This window comes from Ambystoma mexicanum, chromosome 12 (genome assembly GCF_040938575.1).
Source record: "Ambystoma mexicanum isolate Mex_15411 chromosome 12, UKY_AmexF1_1, whole genome shotgun sequence".
Lineage (NCBI taxonomy): Eukaryota > Metazoa > Chordata > Amphibia > Caudata > Ambystomatidae > Ambystoma > Ambystoma mexicanum.
Genome location: NC_090936.1, coordinates 90,978,184 through 90,997,197, shown reverse-complemented (window position 1 = coordinate 90,997,197; position 19,014 = coordinate 90,978,184). Strand labels below are relative to the sequence as shown.

Genomic DNA, 19,014 nt, shown 5'->3' with positions numbered 1-19,014 from the left:
CTTGCATTCTCGCAATAGTCAAGTGATATTTCTTTCTTCTTTTAGGTCTCGTTGTGGAGGATCTACACCGACTCAGTTTTTTTGACAGCTCCATCAAGAAAGACCTAGTATTCCACAGTGTTCACGACGCAGTACTCGCCTGCCAATTTAGAGTGGCCACTGCGGCACTGGAGCCGGTTCCCAGCTTGGATACAGAGAGTCGGGCGTGAATGCACTAATCCTTGTGGACAAAGGCTCTGAACAACTTTTCCACATGCAGTTCAAGCACAGTAGAGCTGTGGCGTTTTAACGGGTGATCACTAATGAGTTGATGCAATGTACTTTATGTTGTGGGAAAGGCGAAGGATGGCAAGTACAGAGACTTCATTCTGCCTCCATGTTTTGCTTTTAAGCTCCCGCCACAGCCTTAGGCCTCACTTTTTCAGGCATCTTAAATTGGGTAACTGGCAGAATTGTGAATAAGCCGGAAGCGCAGCAAGCACCCTGAGGAGCGGATCTGTGAAATCCACAGGAAGGTCTTTGCTGAGTGCCACTTCGTTTCAGAGTCTTTTCTTAGATGTTTGGTCAATTGTCCCCACCCTCCCCCCTGTTTTTTACACATCCATGCCAATCTTACGGCGATACCAAATTTGCAGACCTTGACGTCTGTATACAATTCCTATTTTTGACTGGTCAGCAGTTGTCACTGTACCAAAATGTATGTTAGTAGTCAACGTCATCCCCCTGTCATCACACTAACATGGTCTGAGAATGGTATCACTTCAGCATCTCGAGGCTTGTGTGCACTAGACTCAAAAAGGGTTCCTTGCACCTTAGCACAAAGCCCCATGGAGATCACCTCTGTGATTAGGCTTGGCACTTTGTCTAAGAACTCCATGTACACCTTTCATCCCTTTTCATTCTGTTAGTGTTGGCTCATTGGTCATGCTTGGCATTCCTCTATCTGTGTTCAGCTTCAGCAAGGTCAGAGTGCTTCATTCTCACAGGACTGTGGGCCAGCTCACCTCAGGCTTCTCCGGCTACCACCTCCATCTTGTCTCTTCTCTTCCAGGTATCCGCTGCTTCTCTCTCTGTGCTATGTTCTGTCCTCTTCTCAAACGTCTCCAGTTTTTACACCATTGGTAGGGAGTCCCATCACCTGTTCTTTCTGGACTCATCGGTTTATTGATCTCTGTCGTCTCTTAGTTACCCAGCATTCTCAGATGCTGACCTCTGATCATATGGTCCATGGGGAGGTGTGAACAATCGGTCAATTTGCCCCTTCTCCGCAAGGGGGGGAGCTCCCCTGCCCTGTGAGGCTTGGGAAGTGAGCCTGCTCCGCAGTACCCTCCCTTGGGGTAGAGGCAAGTGGGACCTTACTGGGAGAGACAAGTACGCCCATGCCTGTGAGTCACTCACTGGAGGACATTCTAAAATAACCTCTTCGAACCTTTCCTGTTAAAAACCTACATGAAGGGAAAAAAATGTGTTATTTTCAATAGGAAATGGTAAATCTTCCTTTAAATATAAATTCCCATTCAACTGGGACAAAGATGATGTACGGAGGAGAATAGAAACCACTGGGGACAGCGAAAAAGGGACAAGGAGTTGTGTCGAAAAAGGCCCACGGCTATAGTAAGTCCTGAAAGGGGAGAAGCCTAGAGACCCAAGGGAAGAACTTGCGAATTACAAAAAGGCTCAAACGCAGGTTTGAGGGAGGGACTGGTGCGCAGCATCCTGGAGCTGTGAGAGTGCAAGAAGCATAGAGAGACGTGCTACAACCTGTAGTGAGGAGAGAGCAAGAAACAGTCAGACGTGTGGTGTCATAGTCCAGAGATGGAAAGTGTGGCGTGACCACTGAGGGTCCCAGCAACATCACCGAAACCACTGCGTATTTGCAAACATGGAACAAGCCAGTATATGCAATACCGAACGTCTATCTACCCAGAAGAGTCGGAGGAAAGGATGTGGAAGAGACACGAGAGACCAAGTTGGAGAGGCAGAGAATTGACCCTAAACGACCAGGAAACCCGGTGACGTTATCCCTAAGAACATCAGCGAATGGGGACAACGGGAGACCCGGGATGGAGACGGAGAATCATTATCGGAATGCTCATATTCAAACTTGTCAAGAAAAATATATTATAACATTGTCACAAAGAAGAGTGAATGAGAATCATTATTGGAGTACACAATGGGCCTCATTACACGGATGGCGGTAAGGATTTACCGGTAAAATATTGGTACCAGTAAATCCTTACCGCCTTACTACGAGGTCCCTTTGCGGGTTGGGGGATTTAACACCTGCTTTTTGCAGGCGTTAAAAACCAACCCGCAAAAGGGACCCAGGGAACTAATTACGGTACCGCAATTAGCGCCTTCCCCATTCCCATTATGCCCTATGGGGCAAAAATGGGAATGGGGAAGGGCAATGGTGGAAGGGGGAATTACCGCCCTGCCAACCTTGGAATGGGGCGGTAATTTTCCGCCAAGGCGGTGCCGGTATTTTACCGGCATGAACCATGGCGCTAATAGCGCCATGGTTCTCCGCCATCCGTGTAAGGAGGCCCATTGTATTGTTCTTGACTGGGACAAGTGTAACAGTGATAAAAAGAAGAGTGATTGAGAACTGTTAGAGGAGTTATCAAACTTGTATCAATCAAGGAAAGCCCAATCAAAAAGAAAGCAAAGTCATGAAAGAGAAGCTTGAGAATAAGGTTGGAATAGGGTATAGGACCAAGAACAAAGATCTCAGAGACCCCAAAGACTGTGAAGTTTGTACAAACAAAAGAGGTAATAAAGAAGAAAGACAGAACTATTGGATAGTTGTTCCCTGGAAGAGAAAGGAACAACTCTTTGTAGAGGAAACCAAGAGGTGGAAGAAAAGCCCAATAAAGTATTGAAGGAAATATATAAACTGGTAAAGAGAGTCACCAGAGACTATTTAAATATCAAATATTGAATACAAGTTGATGGGGAAACAAAAACCCCAGGACAAGGGAGACATTTTCATGGTCTTTAGTTAAGCTAGTGGTAGGGTCAGGAAAGGGTTCGTTTTGGACGATGGACTGTTTATTTTCAAGACATTCAGTGATGATTGTCGAGCACCTTAGCTAGGTAGGTACACCTCATACTATAGGGTAAAATAGGCATTTTTCCTTTCATTAACAAAACAGTGAAATGGCTAATCGGACACTACATCTTCCTTCTGACACTCCACAGAGGTTATAAAAAATCTGGCCTCGATCTTAGAACTCATTGTCATTGTGCACTGGAATGGCCCAGTAATAGGTGTGTGCTCGCTATTCCTGTAGTGTTTATCTGTTAACTAGCTCTGTCTACACCTGCACCAGGACTTGCATGCAGTAGATATGGTCCCCTTCATGGGTGTTGGATGTGTTGTACAGAGTTTAATGTGTTTTGAGAGGATATCTGGAGGAAGACACACCACTGCGGGGACTGCACATTAGCGAATCATTGGATGCGGGACGAAAACTCAAAGCCCATTTCAGGCTCTTCTGCCCCTCACCCAAAATCAGGAGAATGAGGGCGTGAGTATCTGAAACACAGGCAGATTCTAAGCCTGCCTCCACTCTTTGTTCCATTTCAGTAAGTCAGCCAGACCTTCACTTTAAGAGTGGACTTAAGAACTGCCCATGAAATCCATCTCTCGCTCACTCTCTTTGGCCTTCTGGTGAAAGTGTTTGCCCTGTTTTCTCTCTAGCTAATCTAGTGCTGAGGCTGAGTTGAATTCCGTCAGGTTCCCCCTCAAAGGCTTTTTAGTGGCAGCAGGCCGTCTGCACCGCCACTGTATTCTCTTCCTTGGGCATAGGCTGTTGCAAGCTCTGACAATGCGCTCTACCTCGACGAGCAGGAGGTGTTCCTTGAGTTAATGGTACTTGTTTAGTGATATGTTCCATGGAATTCATGTGAACTGGAGGAAGTAACCCTAGCACACAATGTCATTCAGATGTGGATTTGTGTTGATTGCCTCCCATTCTTGGGTTCAAGGAAAATTGATCTCTCCCCACTCCCTCTTCCACTGGGGAAGGGTGGCAAGCCACCACTCTGGTGAAGTTACAGTTCACTTTCGGGCCTGCTCTTGCCGGTCCAACCGTGGGCCTTCCTCTTCTGTGGGTAAGATATTGTCCCTGAGATACTGGGACTGTCTGTATGTTTTTTGGTTGTCATGTGATTGGGGGACCTTGGAAGGAGTGAAAGAACTGCTAATAACCTGCCGCATGAGCCCTGTTCTCTCACTTTGCTAATTGTGCCTCGTCTTAAAAACATTCTACTGAGTGCACATGGTTTTCTTCTCTTTTTTGCAATCTCCAAACTGTCACCTACTTTGCCTGTCAAAGCGCATGTTCATGGCAGTGGCCTGCGTTCTGGTTCTGGGAGGACACCCTGCCACGGTGACGTATTAGAGGCAAAGGACCTCAGAGACATATCTTAATTGAGATCCAAAAGTGGTGCCCTCCTCCCACCTGGCTGTCCGATGCACAAGAGTATGTGCACGTGTTGTGTAAAACATAAATAAGACTTCATGATCCTGCATAGTGCACTGTTGAGGCTCTGAGCCTGCTGCTTGGATGTTGTTGATAACTAAATGCCAATCTGATTGATCATGTAATGTATTCTGTGTTCACTGTAGTACACGTGGTCTGTGTATTTCCTATGACACAACTTCTGCTGCGTGTTCACTTTTCTTTAAGGAATGTAGCGATTACATGCAATTACTAAAGCAGAAATATATTGGTATGTTCGGGTGCCAGAATAGTCCAGGCAATGGCTCAGTGTGTTAAACACTTGTTGCAGAGATCAGTGCTTATATGCCGTATCAGTTATACATCCTAGTAAGGCAGACTCGGCCCTTCCTCCCTAAGTACGAAACCTTTGGTAATAGTAAAACCTACTGAGCAATGAACAACGTACATGAACATGCTAGTTATGAAAGCTAACCTAGCCTCAGTATGGTGCTGGTCTCACACTTGGCCCCCTCCAAACAAAGGTCATACAGATTGGCCAGCTCCCCTTAACGTATAACATAAGGCATTTGCAGGGAAGTGGTTAGGTAACCAAATCTGAGATGTGGAAACTAAATGTTGGTGCCCAGATCCTGGCCTTGCCACCAGACTATACTGTGATCATGGACAGATAATCTTATCATGCAGGACACTACTGTACAACAAGAACTGGGAAACAATGGGGCCAAGTGCCGAAATTGCAGACTGGGCTCAAATCCCATCCTCGGACCTGGACCGCACATTTTATCACCTAGTGCCTAACCTGTGGAAATGGACATTCTCTGTGCTTCCGCAATTGCACATTCTGTGAGGCTTCTATTCTGTGTCCTGTATCGTGTACCTTCTCAACTGGCTCTGTGGGCTTGGATGACACTGAGTGGCGAGCGGTGACGACAACAGATTATTGAACCGCATTATTTTTTTAGTTTGGGAGGGGCAGCACATTTCTCTGCACTGCGGGCCCCAGACTATCTTAAGATGTCCTTGGTTGGCTATATGTTAAAAATGGCCTGTGTTTGAGCCCTTACATTCTCCGGAAGGATTTTAGTATAAAGTTGCATCTCATTCCATTTTGCTCTATCACACTGCCTAAACCATGCCGTGGGGTTCGCTTTACATACATTGTACGCCGCAGTGGCAGCAGTCTTCTGAACTGTGTGGCTATGCTTGCATCTCTTGTCTGTGTGTGCCTCCAAGCTTTTTGTGAGTGTCCCGTACCTTCTCTTTGCTCTGTTTAACACTACAGAGTCCACCTTTGGCTGCGAGTTAATCAGTGGATCATATGGTTAATTTTGGTCTCAATGTGGAAAATGGAAAATTGGACTGCTGCTGTTGCCTGTGTGGGGCTCTTTCTTCATTGACTTCATTATACGAATGCAATGTGAAGTAGGCCTGAGCTCATCTAGGGTCTCCTCTCTATTATGTCCTTGTCCTTCTCTTTCTCCTCATTTGAAACACCTTGGGGTTGTCTGTTTCATGATCTAGAATGTATGTAGTCTGATATCCTGTGGAATCTGTTGGTAAATCCTCCCCTATTACTTCCATACTGCTTCATTCTAGATGTGCTCTTCCTCCTCTGGGAAGTAAGCCACATCCTGTGCTGCCTGTGGACTCGTGCCTTGGCCTAGAGGCGCTGTGCAAGGGATGGCACTAGTGTCTGGTGGCATTCATTCTTGGCTCTTACCCATTTCCTACATCACTTTGATATAACTCTGTTTTCCATAGCTTGTGTGTAATTTATGTAGCACCCGCCCTCCTCTACGTAAAGGCAGTTGTGTGTTCATCTCATTGGTGCCCATGGGTATGTCTTCATCTGTGTTGATCGCATATGGGAACAGGCTATCCTCTGTGCCATGCATGTCTGGTACATTTTTGTGCCCTACATATTTGCTGTGCATGGTCTGTAGCAACCCCTGTTCTTATTGGGTGTATTCCTCAGGGCACTCTTTTAATTTTGACCGCTCAGCTTCTTGGTGCAGTGGTAAGGCTCTCGTATGTGCCATGCTGTTTCTTTCTGGCTCTGCACTGGTCTGCGGCATGCAGTGTGCCCTTGGCCCCTTTTCGGCATCCTTGTGGGATTTTGGGGTCAGAGATTTGGACTATGGTTGGTTCGCACCATGCTTTTTGGAACCTTTTATTTCAGAGCCTGTCAACCATGGTCATTTGGACCACTCTGCACTCTGCAGACGATTCAGGACTTTCAGTAATAATGTGTCTTCAGATGGGAATGCTATGCTGGAACCAGTTAGGTGCATGCCATGTTTTTATCTCCTAGTCTTCGGAGTACCTTCGGAATAGCGCGAAACTTTAGAGGAGTGGGGAGTGTGCTTACATCTGGTGTCGGTGGGACCGGTATTCTACAGCGTACGCTAACCCGCTGGCTCATTGCCGGTTTAATATCTCTCTCAGACTTGGTCTTGTTAGAGGTGTGCTCCAACGACCAAGGGTTCTTCTACTTGAGGTGTCCTGGGGCTGACTAGCCTATCAACATCCAGGACATATGTGGTTCAACACATCTCCTTTATGTTTTTAAGACTTTTTGCCTTAAACTTTTTGCAGGCCTGGCATGTGTTCTCTTGATGTGATCTCGAGAAGGGCACCAGTTATACATCCTGTGTTTATCGATCCAGTAGAACCAGTGATTACATTGAAGGCAGAATAAAAATTGTGTATTTTCCTTTAGGCCTTGCTAGACTGGAGAATTCAAAACCATAAATTATCAAAAATCTTAATTTGTATTCTATGTAAATCCTGTTCAAACAGGTCCAACGCCAAAAAGAATACTCTTGTCTGTCTTTGTTGATGCCAAGGGACAGTGGTTATTGTAGTTCTTCAGTACACCAACTCCAAAGCGGAACCGATAGCGTGGGAAAAACAATCTAACAAGGATATCGACTGGTAGGAGCATTGTGGGTAGTCTGTACACATGAGTTGCCCTGTAACATTAATCCTGCACTCTTGATGCCCAACTTTCAATTTAGTAAACACACTGTAGTACTCCGAATGGTGGACTATGCGCACAGCAGGTTAATCTGAAAAAGAATCAGAAGCTCTAAAAATATGCCCTAAAAAAGTCTTATTTTGTCTTCTCTCCGTACATATAAATGTCCTAATTTCTACAGTATGTGCAGCTGGAGGGGCAAAAAACCACCTCAGGGTTAACCTGCATTTTCTTTTATAAATTACAGTTCTCTCTTTTGCCTGTTTCCTGCTTCATAGGCTGTTGCCACAAGTTGGGAATAGAGAAGGTCTGTGTAGTAAAATGCATTTCATTATAGTAATTAAGGTGCAATGATACAATTGGCTGAAAGTTTCACTTAAAAGACAGCTTTCGAAATGTGCAACTAAAGGGTGATTTGCTTTGGAGATGTACGGTTGCATGAGAAGTGAACAAGATCGACATTGTCTCCCCTCGCACCGCGGGCCTCACATGTGCTTAAGTGTTACGCCAGTCCAGACAGAATATGGTTGGTGAGAGATGCCAATGACTTGCTACTAGAGGGTATTCTGTGCACTAAAAAATACAGAAGATACTGCACGTGAAGGACTTCTGTACCCCATCGTACTTTCTACCTCTAAGTCTTACCAGGGATGGTGTCCAAAAGGTGTACCTGGAAGTATCTTGGAGATAATTGCCACATGCTAGAGCCCCAGGAATCAAACAATATCTCATGGTACCAGTAGCTAGAAGCAACCATTTATTTCCACAGGTAAGGGTACATTGAATTGTCAGTGTGCCCTCCCTTGTCTCTGTTCAATGCTGGTGTACGATGTACAAAAACATGCCCTGTAAATGCTACATCACAATTTTGCTAACACAGGAAGGAAACAATTATGTAGGCCTTTCGTTTTAACCAAATTTGTGTTGAAAAGCTGTTCTTGTAGTACTTACTTCTTGAGAGTGAAACTGGGCTTTTCTTTAGAGAAATAAGTTGCACAGACATTTCCTATGAAAGTTGTTTAGATTGATATTCGTGGATGGATTCCAATGATGATTCCAATCATGCAAAACAAGGTCTCCCAAGTGTGTATATATAAAGCCTTTGCTTAACCAGGTTCTTTCATCAATTGCACTACAGGGAAAGGAACCAACACTATAGTTCTATTGTGTTCAACAATATTTTTGCTGTACTGAACAATACCACAAAACAGTGCATACAGATCAGCACTCTAGTTTTTAGTGCATGCAAATACCAAATGCACGCATTGTTCATCTGATGACCGATGGGTAAGAAGCCACAGCAAAGTGGGAGGTTGTACACCTACTGGTCAGTCCAAAACAGAGGTCTTGGTGGTAGAGCCCAACAAGTTTCTCGACTGCCTTAACATCCCTGTTGGAAATTGCATGTGATCGGTAACATGTGGTTTCTTATGGACCAAATTGCAATGAAATTAGAATTTCGCACATCTACTGAACTTCTTGGACATGGCTCTGCAAACTTTGGATCGCCTGAGGTTTTGGACTACAACTCGCATGACCCCCCACCATTAAGTATGCTGGGACTGTAGTCCAAAACATCGGAAGAGCCAAAGGTTGCAGACCTCTGTTCTAGGAAGACAATTCTAATTGATTCAGGTTGCATGTTTAAACGTACAACTTGTGCTTCTTGGTTTTAACTGCCATTCTTATTTGACTTTTAATTAACCTTTATTTTATTAGACCCTTTTGACTGGACTTCTTTCAGACTTTGGCCGGAGGTCACTGTGACTGGTGAGGCTGCAGATTTAGTCCCTCAATTGTGGTATATGCCTATATTTACTATGGTAAATAAAAAGCCTGCCATAATTTAGGTGGTGCATACATGTCCTGAAGGCAGCCCCAAATTCAGAATGTGTCTCCATTTATTGTGACCTGTATTATTCAAAATCCCATTAGCGCCTGAATTCAAAGGAATCCATTGGTTACTGATCAACTGGAACATCCACTGGGTATGAAATTACTTATAACCCAACCAGCAACAAAGAACAATTGGAATTAAGTTGTCAGGGTAGTTGTGTTCGTGCTATATGTTGGACTTACCTCTTAGCCTAAATAGCTCTACATTTAACATTATTGGAATACTTGCTGCAGAAAAAAACATTGTTGTTTACAATGATGATTTGATGTTTATTTTTTTACATTTTTATAGGGCGCGAGTCTGTTTATTATCGTTTGCCTTGAAATATACTTGTTGCAGCAAATTAGGGTAAGAGTAAGCTTCTTTGTCATATTGGCCTTGTTTAAAGGTGAATTTATGAAGTTAGTCATTCTGTGAGTTTGAATTAATAATTCATAAGATGAAAAAGAAACCGGCTTTTGCGTTTCGTAATGCCAAGAGGTACCCTGATAACTGTGAACATCCACTGTGCCAGCATATTAAACTTACCCAATCTGCAGGATTTGCATCCGTTTACGGCATCATGAATAGGAAATTGCCTTTAGGAGTTTGTTGTATTATATTCAAAAGAAACCATGCCAGGATAAATATTGACTATATCAATTGTGTCAAATGGAAGCCACATTGATGAAAGAAGCCCGACAACCTAATTCTGACTTATTGTAATTTATATAAAATCAAGTTTACATCTCGGAGAGCAAAAATGATTGAAAATTCCAAACCTTCCAGAGTTTGCAGAATCTTTTAAATTGGTGTTAACATATCCAATACAAGACGTGTCTGAAGTTTACATCACAGAAATGCAATTATGAAAATTAGTTATTTTAAAGAATATACTTTTTGTAAGTTTTATCAAAATATAGTATTGTTTTAAATATTTTAATGTACTTTATTTGTCTACATTATATATTTTTCTAGATATCTATTTTCATGTATGAAAAATATATTACCTTAATAGGTCAGTTGCAATGTTGCTGAATTTGCTTTTGTCCATTTAAATGTTGACCTGTGTGTTACAGATTTCTAAATTTTAAAATAAAAAACGTTTCTATCTGATTGCGTTTTTCTCATTTTGCAATGAATGTGTTAACACAGAAGCAAACTTGAAATGTAGGTTCATCATGTTGCAGAATATTCCTTCATAACTGCTAGATAAAGGCCATGATAGCAATAAGTGTTGGATCGTGCTGTGATTATGTGCATGATGGGGATATTTGTCTGTTTACGAAGCTTGGGGAAATTGTTTTTATATTCTTTTGTTGTATTACTTTGATTACAGAAATCTTTTATACAATTACAAACAAAAAAGTGAAACGAGGAAGACTTAAAGTACTGTTAAAATGCTACGACATCTCTTTAAAATCATGACAAATCAATTTTTGTTGGAAAGTATCAGATTTTAAACGAGAGAGTATATCAGTCTCTGCAAGGCAAACCTCCTATTAATTCACCCGATGATTGTCTCAATTCTTATAGTATTGATTCAGTTCCAAAATCACTCATTCACATCAATCACACTTTTCTGAACCTCACTCATAACATTGGCCAACATTTTTCCATCTTTCCCAGGAAACTGAAAACTGATGAAGCCTTTCCTATGCTGGTTCTTGAGGGTTAGGCACTAAATAAATGACTGCTCTTGTGATTAAAATAAAAAATAAAAAATCCAGCGAAACCCTACAACATTTGACGATTATATGCACGGGTATTACACCAAGTACCGGTTTTGTGTTAAAAGAATTAGAACTACATTTCATAAAGAAATGCCTATGATTTTTACATGGTATTAAATCAATGCAGTGTAGTCCCTATGAAATTTCATGATGATCCTTGAGAAATGGAATAGCATATTGTACCCGTCAAAAACTAGTAATGTGTCATACATTCCTTTTTATACAAATGTAACTTTCCTAATGTTTTAGTTATGTAGAATATTAAATCTATCCTTATACAAGGATGAGCTTAAATCCTCCAGTATGTTATTAATAAATAGTCCTACATTTAAATCAAAATTAGTTTAACAGTACATTTAATGATCTGGTTTTCTAACATTGTTCAATGTCTTAACAGTTATAGTCGTTCATTAGATGTCTATGATCGAATTTCATTTCTATATAAAAGAAATGGGCTACTATTTTTGCATTGGCTGCTAAAGATGCAAGGCCAAGGTCAATTCTATGACAAGACAGGAGGCTCACATTATGCTTTACTTTCTTTATTTGCTGCCACACCAGCACTTTAAAACTTAACTTTAATACTGTACATTTATGTTCTTACAAAACCACAGTTCTGGAAAACGAAAATGGACCAGTTTAAATGTTTGTTTCACATCTGCCTGTGATCACTGTAATCACTCGGGAACTACTAGTCCCATGATACTCCTAGTCTCTGGTAGTCCAATCCTCCCAGCTTTGCACCTATCAGAGGGCAGCCTCCTGTATAAGAACCCTTGTGCCCAGGTCCTTTCCCCTTTCTTTTTGCTGCCATATTTCTCTATCTTTGCTTATAGAAGGATTGTTAGTCACGTATATATTTCTATATTTTATGTAATATGTGTATATCAGTATGGCATTACATTGTAGTGCGCATGGAATTGGTTTCATTTTCCTCAAAAGAGTTTACCTGAACGCGTAGTGCGAGCGTTGCGCAGCGTATTACATTCAGTACGCGCACGTTATACTTTTTTCAAGTTCGAGTGTTGTGAAGAGCGAACGATGGCCGGAGCCGCAAGCATTTCCGCTCGCTTCAGGCTACCGAGCCCCGTGCTCCGTAATAATCGGCGCCGGCGAACTCTGCGGCCGTTAGGACCTGTGAGAGCGGGAACCCCCTCAGGTTTTTCCCAGCTTCCCCAGGGATTCTAGCTTCCGCTCACATTGGGCTTGCAGTCGCGTATGAGGGAAGTAGTCAACCAGAGCTCCAGATATATTTTAAAAAAATATATATATATGTATATATATATATTTATCTTTGATCACGTTATAAATCGCAAGAAGCGGTTTACAGGCATACACTACATTACTTCTCAGAAACGTGTGTAGAGCCTGAAGAGCCTTCATCTGCTGACTTCCACACAGTTGGCCCTGCCAACACCTCGATTATGGCTCAGTTTGTCATCCCCACCAACACCCCTTCCACTTCTCTGGAGTGGAGTCAATAAGAGTGGGAAGAGGATCCTTCCCAGCAAGAATCAGACTTGACACAGTGTTTTAAGAAGGTACTCAGAGACTCCTTGCAGCAGGCGGTCTCTCAAGGGGTGCAGCCCATTACGAAGAGATTGGAGACTCTGGAAATGATAATGGCTGAACAACAGAAACAGAACACAGCCAGAAAAAGACAGGCTAGTAGCCCCGATGAAGGAACGTCAGCAGGACACCCCCAAAAAGGGGTTGAGAAGAAGGGGTGTAAAGTAGCCCGGAAGAGCAGGCACTCTTTGACCCCCCCCGGGCATCACTGAAAGGGTTAACACTGTTCCCCAATTGACAGGCGACCCTGTCGCCAGGCTTAAAGAAGCCTTCCTGGCAAAGAACAGAGACGACCAGGATAGACCCCCTACCCCAGGGGTGTACAATTTAGGGGACGATGACGAGGGCTATTTGCCTGATGATGAAGGGGGCGAGGAAGAAGAAGATATCAGTAAAGGTGTGGAAGACCCCCAAATCATGGAGGATACGGCAGACATGTTCGACCCCGAGGCCATCCGACGCCCTAACTCCTCAGAATGGGTACCTTCCCCTAGAGTGCCGCTTTACATGGCTCAGCATATCAGAAAACCTCTAGAAAGAGATGTAAGATCGAGAATGAGATCTGAGTGTCTTAGACCAGAACTGCCAAATAAACTAACAGAAACCCCTGACTTAGACCCTAAGATGGTTACGTTTGTGACCAAAACAGCTAGAGACGTCAGGAAAGGCGTGGACCGAGCCTGGAAAGGATGTCAGGATAAGCTCCTGGACATTTCGGGGCCATTAGCAAAAATTATGGACCTCGCTGAGAAGTCAAAAGATACAGGTACGCCAATAGACGCAACCGTCCTGGGCAACTGGGTGCAAAGAGCAGTATGCCTTTTGGGCAACGCCAATTGTGCCTTATCTTCAGAAAGAAGAAGAGGAATCTTATTGAAGATTGACAACAAGTTGAGCGACCTGGCCACCTATGAAGCGGGTGAAGGCGCCAAAGGTCTGTTGTTCGGCGAGGCGTTCGCCAAAGAAATGGCGCAGTTCATAGGAACTTATTGCGCTTTAGAGAAGGCCCAGACTTCAATCAGAAAAATCTTTCCAGGGCGGATTTTTGCCGGGACCGGACGACATAGGGGTCGCTCGTCCGGTCGCTATAACTCCCAACGAAGGCCCTACAATCAGCGCGCCCAGTACTGGGACTCCAGACAACAAGACTCCTTCTTCCCGGCTAGATCGAGGTTCCCTAGAGGCCGCAGGGGAAGAGGATCTTACAGACAACCAGGGGCAGCAGCCGGTGAGTACAGCATGTCGGAGTGTAGGAGGAAGAACCCTCCACTACCTGCGCGAATGGCAAGAATTTTCAAGCGATGCATGGGTGTTACAGGCAGTAACAGGCCTACAGATAGAGTTTATAGGTACGCCAGTACAGAGAACAGAACCCCGCCCCATAGTTATGGCACAAGAGGAAGCAGCGCTCCTGCACAGCGAGCTCAGAAAGCTAGAAAGCAAAAATGCGATAGAGCGCGAACTCCAGAGAGATCCCGGTTTCCTCAGCAACATGTTCCTAGTTCACAGAGGGGACAAAATAAGACCAGTAATCAATCTCAAAGATTTGAATGAATGGGTGTTATACAACCATTTCAAGATGGAGGGGATTCATCTTCTCCAAGACCTTCTGCGCTCCGGAGACTGGCTAGCTCGTCTAGATCTCAAAGACGCATACCTAACGATTCCGATAGCAACTTCCTGGAGATTCACGTGTCTCCCGTTTGGTCTGTCTTCCGCTCCTTGGGCCTTCACCAAGCTCATGAAACCGGTGGCAGCAGCCATGAGAGAGAGAGGCATACGTATTATCATCTATCTAGACGACATTCTCGTCTGCGGATCAGAGAAAGCTACTCTAGCAAAGAACGTTCAATGGGTATTCTCTCTCCTCACCTCGCTAGGATTCCTAGTGAACCTAGACAAATCCCAACTACGTCCGGTTCAGAGGATGGACTTTCTAGGTTTCACAATAGACTCAGTGAAAGCCTCCCTTGAGCTCCCGGGTCACAAAGTGAGAGCGATCAAGAAAGAACTCAGAGCAGTGCTAGCGAAAGGGACTATTTCCCTTCGCAAACTAGCCAGAGTAGTAGGTCTTCTAGCAGCCTCCATTCAGGCGATATTTCCGGGTCCTCTTCATTATCGAGCCCTGCAAAGGCTCAAAATAAAACATCTCCAAGGAGGTCTGCGATATCATCAATTAGTGACTTTGTACCGCAAAGCCCTCACAGAGCTCAACTGGTCGCTAGAAAATATGGAGGCCTGGAACGGCCGCGCCATTTTTGGCAACGCCCCAGAACTAGTAATAGAATCAGATGCAAGCAGGTCAGGCAGGGGAGCCAGATGCGAACATGTGCAGACAGGAGGGAAGTGGTCAGAGGAAGAGTTACAACTCTTATTAGCGGGGAGTTATTAGCGGGCTCTTTTGCAGTGCGCGCTTTTACGAAAGACAAGGTGAAATGTTGCGTACTGCTCAAGATGGACAACATCTCCGCAGTGCGATACATAAACAAATTGGGAGGTACAAAATCCAAAATGCTAGCTGAGTTGGCGAAGAACTTCTGGCATTACTGTCTTCAAAACAGACTCTCCGTATCAGCGGAATACTTACCAGGCAAGCAGAACGAAGTAGCAGACTGGAATTCACGTTATCTTGTGGACTCCAGCGATTGGAAACTACACCCCCAAGTCTTCCAGAAATTGCAGAATCTATGGGGGCCCCTACACATAAATCTGTTCGCGTCCAGACTGAACGCCCAGACATCAAGGTACTTCAGCTGGAGGATAGACCCGGATGCAGAGGGCACAGATGCCTTCCTGCAACCATGGACAGGAGCAGTACATTATGCCTTCCCGCCATTCATTATGATCACGAGAGCTCTAGCGAAAGTTTGCAGAGACCAAGCAGAAATCGTGATGGTGCTCCCCCTTTGGAAGGCACAACCTTGGTTTCCAGTAGCGATGGAACTTTCTACGGATTTTCCGAGGATAGTGCCTCAGCTGCCGGACCTTCTTCTCGACCCATCCGGCCATCCTCACCCGCTAGTGATCACTGACTCGCTACATTTGATAGCATGCAGGGTTTCAGGAAAGATGGGACCTGCCAGGAATTTCACAACTTGCTGCAGATTGTATCAGAGACTCCTGGGCGGCTTCCACCCTTCGGAGCTATAGTGCGGCATGGAATGGGTGGTCCAGGTGGTGTTCGGAATACGAGTTGGATCCCATTTCAGCCCCTTTAGTAGAAGTCCTCAACTTCCTAGCTTTTAAATTTCAAGAAGGCGGCGCCTTCAGAACGGTGGGAGTGTGTATAGGTCAGCCATTTCAGCAGGCCACGATGAGATTGACGGTACCGCGGTAGGTGAGCACCCAGCAGTGTTACGGCAACTCAGGGGGATGAAGCTCAAAAGACCACCTATGCCCAAGTACAAAGTGTTATGGGATGTTAGAGACGTTTTTCGCCTCTTTCTTACATGGACCGATAACGAGAACTTGTCCCGATCTCAGTTATCGGGAAAGCTAGCCATGCTGCTTTTCCTTACAGCCTGTAGGCGAGTTTCTGATGTCAAAGCTCTGGAAATCGATAGGAAAATATCCTATCCGGACGGCATATCTTTTACCATTACTAAAAGGACTAAGACAGATTCGAGAGTGATTGACTACCCGTACTTCACTAGTAATAAAAAGCTTTGCGTAGCGCAATGTATCAAAGATTGTGAGAAAGCAACAGCGCATATTAGGCCACAGGGAGTGACCCAGCTACTCATTGCGCGCAGGAAGCCCTATCATGCAGTAGCATCAGCGACCATTGCTAGATGGGTGAGAGAAATAATGCATTGGGCAGGGATTGGCTTGTCTCTTTTTGGCGCGCATTCAGCCAGGGGTGCGATGGCTTCAAAAGCTTTTACTACAGGGGTGTCGCTGCAAGACATTATGAAATCAGCAGATTGGTCCTCTGAGTCGACCTTAAAGACATTCTATTTTAAGCCTGTATCGGAAATACCTAATAGGGTGGTGAACAGCATTGAACAAGCATAATGCGAGCCTCCTGTCTTGTCATAGAATAAAGATTGCCCACGCTATCAGCTCAGGAAGTCTTCATTCTATTAAAGACAAGGTGGCGAGCATTATATCCCACCCAGAATAGTAACATATCCGTTGCATTGGCATGTGGTTAACTTTGTATCACAGTTGCTCATTCCCACCCTCATAATGACTCTCCACTCCTTTTAGGAGATGACAAGAAAACTACAGGATGAAGAAACTCGCAAAATCGAGTAAAGTTTCTTTCAAGTTGGTCGCGTTTGACCTTTAAAGCCTTCAGTTCCGAGGATTGTTAACAGTTCATCCTGAGAGGATCGCTTCGTTGGCGAAGAGGCTATTGAGTTTGAGGGCCAGACATAAAGAAAGAGGAAAGGACCTGGGCACAAGGGTTCTTATACAGGAGGCTGCCCTCTGATAGGTGCAGAGCTGGGAGGATTGGACTACCAGAGACATGAGTATCATGGGACTAGTAGTTCCCGAGTGATTACAGTGATCACAGGCAGATGTGAAACAAACATTTAAACTGGTCCATTTTTGTTTTCCATAACTGTGGTTTTGTAAGAACATACATGTACAGTATTAAAGTTAAGTTTTAAAGTGCTGGTGTGGCAGCAAATAAAGAAAGTAAAGCATAATGCTCGCCTCTTTGTCTTTAATAGAATGAAGACTTCCTGAGCTGATAGCGTGGGCAATCTTTATTCCAACACACTCTATTGCTGTGACTTAAGATGTAGCTTTCCATATTTTCCCTTCAAGTCTTTGTAACTATGGTTGCTATCCGATATTACATTTCTTCAAAGCCACCATAAGTTACAAACATTTATTCTCAACCATGTTACAGTGCCTGTTCCAGTCTAACTAATTTGTGTACTTGTCTTCACACCATCTGTTTCTATGTTGTTTAGGTACCATCTAAATGCTACTCTCTTCCTTTTAGTAGTTAAGGGCCTGGTTTGTAACTTATGCTCTTTGGAAAGTTTCCCAATTAGGACTAAAGCGCTCTGTGGCCCAACTAGTGTGGTGTTGCATTAAATAATATTATCCTCACTAGCCGTAGTTAATCGGCCTAGCACCTCATTTTAAATGGAACAGGTGGACTTCATCTGTATTGGCCAATACATCTTAAATATTGAAATTGAAAGGACTCCAGCTGACACACAGCCCAGTTACCATTAGTGTTAATATTCTTTGTCTGGCCCCGATCCTTTAAATCATACCATACTGGTTCTATAATTAGACCGCTTAATTACCATTCCAGCATCAGTTTTTGTTTTAGAGTAGTTTTGGAAAGTCCCCACATCTCCTCCATATAATCTTCCTCAGGGTCCTGATTGAGTCTGGCGGGGCGTTTCACATTCAGATTGCCGATACATTATTATTATTGGATCCCTCTCCATCAGTAACATGCCCTACTGCACGCATTTGGTCAATTTTAGCTAGCTGAAGACAACAGTAATGCAAGGGTTAACAGATGGTGAATGCACACAATGTACCCAGCCAGTGAAACTGTGAGTTTCTCTCCTGTATTCTACCTGTCCTTCAGAAAGGGGAATGTTATGTCTTAAGTTGGATTATTAAAGCTAAAGGATGTTCTGAAAACAGCTATAAACTTCTTGTCATGTGCACTGACAGGATGTGATAGAAGATTTGCAAAAGCTTTCTTCGGGACACCTATAAATTGCTGCGTGTCTGTCAACACACTGGAATCGAGCCTAGAGTAAGTTGTGGTGGTTTGGCACTGCTGTGGTTCCACAGTACAAAAGGCGATGGATGGAGAAAGAATGTAATTTGCCTGTGCCATTTATTAGTTAACTAGTACCATCATTTATGTGGGAATGCTGAAAAATTGTAAATATGTATTGAGTGCATACCAACACCTGCCCCGATTGGTCTGTTACAATTGGTACCAGAAGTGGGCTTAAAAATATCATGGTGTTTTTAAAACTGAGCTTGTGAGGGTGCGGGGGAGTAGCCGTGTCTCCACCTGGCTTATGGCGTGGTTCTCTGCCAGATGCAGCTTTAATGTACACTGGATCACTACACCAGTGGCATGCGGTGTCTGTGGGAAAAGCTGCACCAGATACAAGGTGTATAGAGTTGAGGTGCTCCAGGCGAATGGGTGATTTTAGGAGCAGAAAGCAACAGGGAAGGAAATGAACAAGTCTTCCAGTTGCACTCCTCATGCTATGGGAAGATGTTCAACTTTGGAAAACAAAAGGATAACAAAAAGGTACGAATGAAAAGAGTCCACTGAATTAGCTGATAAACAAAGGGGACACAGGGGGTGGAGGGATGGGTATACACCAGAATTGATTCATAAAATGCTTTTTCAAAATATATTTATTTATTGAAAATTTGTATGGTGCCTAT

At 43.9% G+C, this 19,014-nt stretch overlaps 1 protein-coding gene across 1 annotated transcript in view; it reads left to right on the top strand.

The window, feature by feature from the left end:
* Positions 1-10,438, top strand: part of SLC26A5 (solute carrier family 26 member 5) — a 676,177-nt gene extending 665,739 nt beyond the window's left edge. Inside the window, exon 19 of the mRNA XM_069628070.1 lies at positions 46-10,438. Coding sequence (XP_069484171.1) covers positions 46-209 — 164 coding nt within the window. The 3' untranslated portion in view covers positions 210-10,438. The remainder of the gene's footprint in view (positions 1-45) is intronic.
* Positions 10,439-19,014: the final 8,576 nt, after the last annotated feature.